This window comes from Nelumbo lutea, chromosome 1 (assembly GCF_056320005.1).
Source record: "Nelumbo lutea isolate HS-2025 chromosome 1, American lotus-T2T, whole genome shotgun sequence".
NCBI lineage: Eukaryota > Viridiplantae > Streptophyta > Magnoliopsida > Proteales > Nelumbonaceae > Nelumbo > Nelumbo lutea.
In genome coordinates, this window is record NC_142684.1 from 64,654,910 (window position 1) to 64,665,235 (window position 10,326).

The window sequence follows — 10,326 nt, forward strand, 5'->3', positions numbered from 1 at the left end:
TTTAAATATTTAAATAATATGTAAGATATATAAAATTGTTCATTATTTGAATTTTATTTATTTTAATGTTATTATGTAATATTAAATATTTTCTTATATAATTATTTAGATATTTTTAATGATATGTTATTTAAGATGTTTAGTTATTGAAATATTTAAATAATGTTTATTTTTAATGTTAAAATTTTTTTATTTGAATAACTTTTAAATTTAATAATTCATAAAACTATAATTTATATTGTTACTACATGATTTCATGATGAGTTTTGTAAAAATATAGAATTATTAATAATACGAGTATTATGAAATTTATTATAATTATTTTTTTGTTTTTGGATAAATATTTTATAGCTAGTATATAATTTCGTTATAATATTTAATTAATTATGAAATTTTTAATCGTCACTTTGTTTAGATATATGTAGATAAAAAGTGTGGGAGAGGATAAATAGGAATTAGAGATAGTTTAGGAGGGAATCTCTCTACTAAATTAGAGATAATTTAAGAGATAAATAGGAATTAGAAATAATTTAGGAGAAAGTAGGGAAAGTGGTGCCACTTGGCTAAACATTAGAAAAGCATATCCCTCTTTTTTTATGGTTGTTAGAAATAATTAAGCATATATATATATATATATAGGGAAAATCTATGATGCGGAAAAGACATAGTATCAAAAGACTTTTGACCAATCAAAACCCACCCATGAATTTTGATAAATAGCACTTGATCGACTACCACGTTTATGATGCCACTTGATTGGTCAAAAATTTTTTAGATATTATATCTTTTCCGTATCAGAGTCGAACCCAAATAAATAGATAAATACTTAAATGAGCACTTATGACTCTTTTGTCATTCTTTTTTTTTTTTTAATTTTCAAAATATACCATGAACTTTTTAAACTTATGTGGGTGGTGGACATATAAGTTGGAAATTTGTATGGTGGCCGATTACTGTCTCCATCAAAAGCCTCGTCATCCCTCAAGCTCTTAAGGAACTCTAAAACATCCCCATTTCCATAACGTCACAAGCACGCAGCATCAACTTTCTCATTCACTCTCTAATAAACAACCCTAGCTCATCCCTATGTTTTTTTACTTTTGAAGGGAATAATTGGAAATTTAAAAAATAAAGGGGGACAGTTTTGGTAAGAGAATTCAAATAAGTGTTTATTGTTTAAATACTTAAAAAAAACTAGAAATTTGGGTTTATTGTTTAAGTACTTAATTTTAAAATAAGCACTTGTTTTGGTCTTATTCTCAAACAGCAATAAGTGCTAAATGGTGTGGTATGTTCCATCCAAATAAGCATTTATTTTTAAGCACTCCCAAATTTGGCCTAAGTCTAGGCATAGACCACACCAATAAGTGTTTATTTGAATTTGGGAAATACAACCAAATTTTGGGTTTATTTTTAAGTGTTTATTTCCTTTCTAGCCTATTTTAGCCCTGAACATTATCTTGAAAATACCTATACTACCCCTATTTAAAATGAGTGTTTCTTCACCAAACACTCGTGAACACTTATTAGAATAAGTACTTATTTTTTAAATAAGCACTCCCAAACTTACCATAAACTTTCAAATGACTAACTGAAAGCCTATTTGGGTCCTTCAAAAATTTCACCAAACATGGTTTACAGCCTTTTTATGTGAGGCCCGCTTGGAAAAAGCCAAAACCCATTGTGCTTCAGCTCTCCCAAGTGGGTACTTAATTTGAGCACCCCAATATGAAATAACCCTTTGAACCAATGCTTTAAAAACCCACCTGGAACCAAAATTGCTTTTGCCACTGGTTTTTGGGTCAGCTGTTCGACCATCCAATTCTAAATTAAAAAATAAATAAATAAATGGCTAAAAACCATTGACCACCCGGGTCAATGGGTCGCTGACAAAATCAATGATTTTTGGCCAAGTAACAGGTTAAGGGTGAACAGAGCTAGTTGCATGGATGATTTCCAGGCCAAATGGTTCGATCATCCGGGTCAATGATGATTCGAAAACACAGCTCTGAACAGCCAATCTCTATACACAAAAATAGTAGTTTTCTTTGGAGCTATTTGAACAAAAAAGAAAAAAAAAACCTTCAAAAATTTGATGTTTAATTAGGCAACAACATACCATAGAGAATGCAAAGAATATTAGCCGTTCATTAAAAATCAAAGGATGCATAATCCAAATATTGGTAGGTTAATAAAAGGAAGCATTTGGTTATATAATGGAAAGAGTGTAAAATAAGACACATGGTTGGGAGACCACTCAATGTAATGAGAACACAACAGTACTGTGTTTGAAAGAAAAAAAACGAATAAACATCATGGTGACAGGATGAAGGAATTGAAATAATTTCTCTAGGGTTGGGAGGAAAAGTGTTTCATTAAACCGTGGGCCTATATACCCTCCTAGTTTATACCATGTCTTGCTCTCTGATCCCAAAAATGATTTATCACTTATGAAGAGATTAATATTCTCCAAAGAAAATTCTAATGGGGTTATACTAATGTAGGAAGGAAGGTGACTATGCTTAAGTGGTCTACTACATGTAAGTCAAAAGAAGATGGTGGTTTAGGATTCAGGGACCCACATTATTTTAATCTCATTCTTTTAGCTATACAAGTAAACCTAGATGCACTTTGGGTCCAAGTTCTTGAAGCAAAATACTATACTACTGAATCAATTCTGAAAGTCAAATGTTCTTCTAAAGCTTCATGGGAATGAATGGAAAAGCCTGATAAAGGGGCAAGGGGAAACTTGGTAATTAAAGAAAGCATTTGGATTGGTTGAGATGGGTTTTGTGAAGTTTAGCTTATCACTTAGCAAAAATGATGGGTTATCACTTTAAAAGTAGTTCAGTAATTAGGGCACAGTGAATGCCTGGCACATTAGAGGTCTCTAGAATCATCCAGAAGGAATGCTTGGACTATATTCTAATTAGCCTCTTCTTCCCAGTTGTTCTGGTGTGTTCTCTTTTGTTGCATATCTTGTTTCTGAGTCCAGACTTCCTACCCACACCTATCCACATAACATCACAGCCACACACAGGAAATATCTCATTCTCTTACATGTTATTATGCACTGGGAAAAGTTCTCAACACACAGAGGTAGGAGATCCCAAGTCCATGTTTCAGTGATCTCCATTGTTCTGGTGTGTTCTATGTCTTGTTTCTATGGTATCCTTGCGTGTATGAAACACATGCATATAGAGCTAATCCAAGGTCTGTGTCACTAATAGCTAGGGTGAATGAAGCATACTCGGCCAATCCAATGGCTGCTTATTATGTTTCTTCCATCATTAATGCCCATCAAGCTAAGGGGTACTAAATTTTTCTGAGATGAATGTGTTTTCTCAAAAGATGCTTACAAACTGTCTATTTAACCATTAAAATCCTTAGGTAAATTCATCTCAACATGTCTCCCCATCTGGTTCAAAGTATTGATACACATGATCTGTGCGAACATGCATATAGGTGTTTTGGTGCCTATAAAAAAGTGCAAATTTTTTTTTTTCTTTCATATTTTGATGAGGGATCGGTTTTAAAGGTTAAATTTCAAGTGTTATTTAACATTTAAAACTGACCATTTTGGAAAATGCTTTCAAATGAGACATATTATATCGGTACTTTGAATCTTGTTCCTATTCTAATTCACCATCCAACGTGTGACTAATAGCTTCATGCACTTAGAGGGGCTTTAGAGCCTAAATGGCAACTAGAATGCCAAAATTAGTCATCAGGTTCACTAAAAAAATCACAAGAATATATCCATGCTTGTTTCCACACCTCACATTGAAATGATGACAATCAATTTTTCAACAATTTAAATTATTCTTAAGTATGTGAAAAACAAAAAATTGATCTCTCATCTCTCTTTTTGGATAGTTGGTGATGTGTTGTATATCTAGAGGATCACCATCAAAATCGAATAATGGGTCTGACCCCAAAGAGTGCTTATACCAAAGTGGTATGAACTATGAAGAATTGAAACTTAGACTTCTATGATTATTTGTAACGAAGTTTTCTCCCCAAGGTCTAAGATGCACCGAAAGCAATGATTTGTATGTTTTTCCCAATTTGGTACTTAAGAGTAACCCTAAGCTAGAAGGGGGTGGGTGAGAAGTAAAAATGTGCATTTTCTCAATAATTTATACCTATTTTATATAACATGGGCCATGGGCCCAACTATATAGGTTGGCTCTGGGGTTATATTTTCGGCCCAAGTTGCAGTCCAGAACTCTCAAACATTTCTTCATTAGTTGGTATGTAAACAAAATCTTTTTCAGAGCCTTTTCTCAAACTTCTAATCAACCCCATGCATTACATGGATTTACTTGCCAGTTATTTTAGAAATTGAGAGATGAAAAACCATGGATCTTTTGAGTGAATGTTTTTTTACTTTTATTTGTTTCTGAAATCGCCACATTGGCAAAAAAGAAAAAAAAAAAAAAAACAGAAAGAAAAAGCTATACCTGTTTTGGAAACCCCAGAACGATGGTTTTTAAAGCAAAAAAGCAAAATTTGTTGTGTTGAAATTATATGATTTATGGAACCAGAGACAAAAATAAAGGATCTCATAAAAGGAAAGGTAAGAAATTTTTGGACCACCAAATAAAGTTTGCTTGGAAAATAAGTAGACTTTTTTGGTAACTATTTAAACCCAATTAGAGTATTTAGAAAGGGTTTTAGAGGGACAAAATAAGGTTCCAAAAAGATTGGATGGACCCAATTAAAATTTGCAAATTGCAATGCTTTTGGGTTAGGGGAGGGCCAAAGGCCAAAGTTACATATCTTAAATTTCCTAGGGGGCTGTCCTCTTTCACTAATAAGGCTACTTGGTTCTACTTTATTATAAACTTGTAGGGCTCCACCCCTAATTCCAAGGGTTGCCAAATTCTCTGTACCGAGTCCTGACTGGAATGCTAAAAAGAATTAAAAATCTCATTAATTAGGATGAATAAGGGGAGAATCATATCATTGATTCATTTCTTATAATTAAGGATATATTATTTGTCTTTATCATGAACTCGATTAGTGAAATGGAAGCAATTAACCAGTTCCAAAAATTATAAAAAAGGGAACAAGCTCTTGAAAACAAGAGATGTGCCTCGTAAAGTTCAACAATTTGAGGTAATCTTGGTACTTGGATTGACTACCCAAGTGGGTTTAGTGTCTTTAATTAAAACCAAGCATATTTGCCTCTATAAATATTCTTAGGCTGTGACTTTCCCTCAACTTTCTTTTTCTCTCTTCTTTTCTGTCAAACCAAACAGATCTCTAATGTTTCAATGTAAAATAGAAATTAGTTTTTTATTGGAAAACCGTACCTATGACATTGGCCCACTTCTTGCTGACCTGTCCAATATTTGTAGGACCGATTGATGTATTAAGTAAGCCAAAATATTAGTTTCGAGTTGCATCAATACGACAAATACCCAACATTTGGAGAAAAACATGCGCCTTGAAGAACAAAATCCAAGGATTCCAGACTTACAATCACTAATTAAAAATTTAAAACAAAGGCCCAACACCATGGGCCGAGCTTAGACCAAGGCAATCTGAGTCAGGGCCTTGGGATGGGCTCACTTCATCCATGAAAGGCCCATCATGTTGCTTAACTAATATATCTATATTTCATGGACATGTTACAACCAGCAGAAGGTTAGGAAAGTTTGAAGTTGATAAGAAGAATGTTACAGAACAAAATGATGGAAATCAACATTGATGCGTTGGTGGAGTATACAATAGAAAATAAAGCCAAATCATCTCTCTCATTCTACCATGTGGACGATGATGTGGCAATCCATACCACTCAAAAGGGCTCTCTGAATTGCTGACATGCTCACTCCTCCAATCCTCCCCACCTTGTGTTGGACTTGTCCCCCAAGTAAATATTTTCGGTACAGACTTTCAAATATATTAATTAAAAAGGCCCACAAAAGCCCTAAAAGTTGCAGATGTCCTAGAAGCTTTTTTAAGTTGAAATTTGCCCTATGATCAGAGGGTGCAGAGGGGAGAACATATGGGGCCCTTTCTGGCTCCAGCCAAATTACTGCATAGAAGATTTCCGAGCTTCTCTAGTGCCTGACATGTCAAGATAATAAGCCTTTCTTTGGTCACAACCTTTAATTAAAGTCCATTACTTTCGATAACTAATATCACTTGCCAAAGCTTATGGGGCTCAGAAAGGTCTCCTATGCGATTGATGATCTTCAATGGTCACTACGATTCCTCTCTCTCTCTCTCTCTCTTACATGGTCACACTCACACATTCAAACTAGGGGATCTGGAGAAGGAAATTAGAGTCTGTTTGGTTTACAGTTGAAATTAAAATCGGAATCAGAATAAAAACATTTCAGAATAGGAATCGTAATGGTCTATTTCCATAGTCTGTTTGGTTCAAACAGAAATGAGAATGAAATTTGAAATCAGCAGGAATAAGATTTCATTCCCAAAGGAAATGCAGGGAATTGGCCATTTTCTCAAATGGATAAATGCTATTCCAGCAGAAATGGGAATGGAATTCCAATTCTGCCATTCCGATTCTAATTCTGGACCCCTATTCCTGCAAACCAAATGGAGCCTTAGACATCTCAAGACAAGGGAAATTTATAAATAAACATGAATCCTCTTCGGTATTCATGGGTCGATTATTTTGACATGCTTTTAATTGGGATGAACTGGGGTTATCAACAAACGACGTGGGTGGGTTTCAGTGTCTGCAATTGTATTCATTCAGTGTGGGAGCTCTGCTTGAACTGGGACTGAGTTTAAACGCAGCCCAAACCCAACTCAGATATCAGGATGGAATACGGCTAGCCTGCCAAATCTTTGGTCCAATATATTCTAACCTTGGGGATAGGGGTGTCAATGGATCATTTTTGGATTGGACCCCATTTAAATCAAAATCAATTTAGATAGACTAATAAAACATTTTGAATTAGACCAATCTAGACTTAATTGTCCAAAGTATTCATTGAATTGGATTGGACCTGGCCCATATGTAATGAACTCATATTAGACCGGATCGGGTTGAACCAATTGACACCCCTACTTGGGACTGGGAGTGGGACCAATAGTTCAACATTCTGCTTGTAAGACTTAAGTAGCATGTGACATCAGCATTTATAAAATATAATAATCTAATAAGTTAAAAAAAAAAAAAAAACATAAGATAACATATGTGATATATAAAAGAGGAAATCCACAGCTTGATATTATTTCCCTCTTTGAATTCAATAACATGCTTCAGTCGCAATTTGTGGTATTCAATTTACAATCAATATTTCCATTTTAACAGCTTAACTTGTTTCATATCTATGTACACATTAATAGCCTAAATAACACAACATATATAATAAGAAAACAATTATTGATGACGCTATTGCTAAGTAGTTCGGATCGGGAGAGGCTATTATGGGCCAGGCCCACGTATTTTGTTTCAGAAGCCCAGCCTTAGCAGCCCATCTCTGTTTTCCCTGCAATGTTTATATATATATATATATATATATATATATATATATTATTAATTTATTCTGCATCTTGTTTTAATAAGTTTTTGGGCCTTCGGCCCAAATCAACCACATCCACCGATAGCAAACCCAATCCTAGAGTTAGAAACATCGTAAGCAACCCGAAACGATTCCTGCTGATGGTTTCCGATGATGGTGATTCCGTTGCTGCCAGAGTTGCCGGCGAAGGCCAAGCAGGTAACGCCGTTATTCAAATCCAACACAACGTTCCAAGGCTCCAGCTTCAACTCCGCCCCTCCTTGGAATATAAGCCGGACCTCCGGTACGGACGTCACCTTCCCCTTGAAGCACGTGTCGAGTATCGAATATGCAGGGGCCCGCTGATATCGAGAGGTGGCCTTCAGGAACGCGTCTTTCAGCGAAGCGTATACCGTCGACGGCAGTCTTGTAATTACGGTTCCGGAGTCGATGATGGTAGATGTCCGGTACGCGGTGGCGGGCACGGCCAAGAGTCGGCCGGCGACTGTTATACTTGTCAACCGGAGAAAGTAGAGTGTGGTGTCCCGAGAATCGGTGAGCATGGGGGTGAACTTATAGATGGATGGGTCGAAGCTCCCGCCGATGGACAAGGATCCCGTCGAAGCAGCCGTCGGCAGGCAGTAGGAGAAAGCGTATCCGTATTTGGTGGACAACTGGGACAGCATGGAAAGCTTGTTACGGGCAAGGCCAATGAGGCCGGCAGCCTGGCCGAATAGGCCTTCGTTGTCCTGGCCACACCCGTACACAAAACCCGGCAGGGTCTGAGAGGGTGAAAGGGTTAAGGTATCCTTACTCAAGTAGCCAACGGAAAAGGATGAATCACCGTAGCTGGCGGCGTATATACAGACGTCGGAGTTGGAACAGGAGGGAGCGTTGAGGGTGGCAGCCTCTAGGCCGGCGCATTCCGGGGTGGAGCAGGACATGAACCTGTGAGTCTTGGAGGCTGAGGGGTCGAAGGTTGGCCCAACCTGGCGATGACAGTAAATGGTACAGGGCTGGCACTGGAGCCAAGTGAAGGAGCTGCCGGTGTCGACCAACACGGCGTAGTACTTGGTGGGTGTTCCCAGCCCAATCTTTACATAGTAATTACCCGTCCCTATGGACTCGCCCGGATTCAATGGTAGGCTTACGGAACTTGCTCGGAGATGATTCAATTTTGATGAAGCGGCGGTCGTGTTGATTACTCTTTTGCTTGTTAGTCTTGCATTGAGGGATCGTACCCGTGCTTCATCTCGCGCCAGAATGTCCGACAACAATGGCAACGGCGTGTCCAGCCCGTGGCGCCGGTGTAAGGTGAGGTGCAACCCAGCGGACTCGTTGAATAGCCGCTGTTGATCATCTCCTGCATGCCAACACTAGATATTCAGGACTCAGCCCATGATGTTAAATTATATAGATTAAGTTTAATGAAAAACAGGACCAGTAGAACTTCATAGATCAGAGTTGAAATTAAAGTTAGATTTATTATTGAAGAAATTAAGTTGGGGAAACGGGAAAGGGAAGGCGGATTGCAATTCAGTGTACGTTTTGTAAATAAACATGTGGGAATAAGAAACAAGTATCAACAACTAAATCAATTAATTAATACATGCGCGATAAGAACAGAGGTTGCGTTGAGAGTTGAAGAGTTGAGAGGAGGCATGAACCTTGATGCAGGCTAGAACATGCTACATGAGAGGTTTCTGTAACAAGGGAAGATGCTCTTGCAATAAGAAGATGAAGAAGAAAAAATAAATTAGCAAGAAGTAGAACTAATCCCATGTTAATAAGATAAGATATATAGATTCAGATAACAACCTTGGAGGGACTAGCTAGCTAGGGAGGTGTTATATGAAATTAATAATACACGCATAAAACTCAACCCCTCAATATATAGGAAATCACTCAGGAAGAAAGCAAGTGCAGAAAAAGCAGTGATTTAACATCGTAACCGAAGTAGCCGGCGATCAGTAGTTATTAATTATTATAACTCATCACTTACTGTTGTAGTAAGATCAATGTGGAGGTGACTGCATGTGCATGTAGTTAGAATCAAGGATTAAGACATTATTGTCGGATTAGGAAAATGCCACATTTATCAAATCACAGCAATCAATCAGACACAAAAACATTATTGTGAGAACAACCCCCCAAGTAGATGTAATTTGCAGACCTAACATGGGTTCCACTAGCCGTCGGCAGCCTCCGTCAGCCCCTCTGCCATTAGCTTAATATCCACCGACGACCGTGCAATCAGCCAGCCCATCCCATCCAAGTCTGGAACTAACTAATTAAAGCTTTATTGAGTCAAGAGACAAGACGTGGCTCTCTCTCTCTCTCTGTGAAGTATGTGAAGTAAGAAATATAAAAGCAATGGGTAAAGGGTAATGGTTGCTGCACGTCACATCTTACATTTAAGTTTTTAGTTAGGGTTCGATTATGTGCAGGAAAGACATGATACGGGAATAACCTATAATCAATCAACCTGCATTTTCATCAAAGATTAGGGGTCTGGAATAACCTTTTTGGTATCATAGATTTTGGTTCTATCTGGAATGAGTGATTAGGGGTCTGGAATCCGAATCATATTTCCATTTCTGATAGAATGGATTCTCCCATTACACCCCCTCCCTTAATTGAGAATGATTTTAATTTTCATTCCGATTTTAATTTTCATTCCGATTTTAATTTATAGTCTGAATCAAAACAGACTACAAATTGATCATTTTAATTTCAATTTTAACGAATTTTGATTCCGATTCCAACAATAAACCAAATGGGCCCTTACTCCCTTTAATTTCATCTGAAAAATCTATGGAGAACACTAGGGGACAACCAGTGTCAA

At 37.1% G+C, this 10,326-nt stretch overlaps 1 protein-coding gene across 3 annotated transcripts; it reads right to left on the reverse strand.

Moving 5' to 3' along the window:
- Nucleotides 1-7,180: 7,180 nt before the first annotated feature.
- On the reverse strand, nt 7,181-9,822 carry LOC148874955 (aspartyl protease family protein At5g10770-like). Of its 3 annotated transcripts, XM_088964261.1 has the most exons (3): nt 9,655-9,819; nt 9,149-9,184; nt 7,181-8,844 (listed from the first exon to the last, which is right to left on the reverse strand). In XM_088964261.1, exons 1-3 carry the CDS (start codon nt 9,659-9,661, stop codon nt 7,568-7,570), a joined length of 1,320 nt encoding a protein of 439 aa, XP_088820387.1. In that variant the 5' UTR covers nt 9,662-9,819; the 3' UTR covers nt 7,181-7,567. The 3 variants fall into 3 exon arrangements, with proteins under 3 accessions (XP_088820387.1, XP_088820388.1, XP_088820386.1); XM_088964262.1 differs by lacking the exon at nt 9,149-9,184 and having other exon boundaries at nt 9,655-9,822; XM_088964260.1 differs by lacking the exon at nt 9,655-9,819 and having other exon boundaries at nt 9,149-9,481.
- Between the last annotated feature and the right edge of the window lie 504 nt (nt 9,823-10,326).

Bases quoted from the DNA above. Each gene is read 5' to 3' on its own strand.
- LOC148874955 (XM_088964260.1), bottom strand. From the start codon at position 9,263: ATGGGATTAGTTCTACTTCTTGCTAATTTATTTTTTCTTCTTCATCTT. The intron at 8,845-9,148 runs GTTCATGCCTCC...GTTGGCATGCAG, and splicing joins ATGTTCTAGCCTGCATCAAG to GAGATGATCAACAGCGGCTA.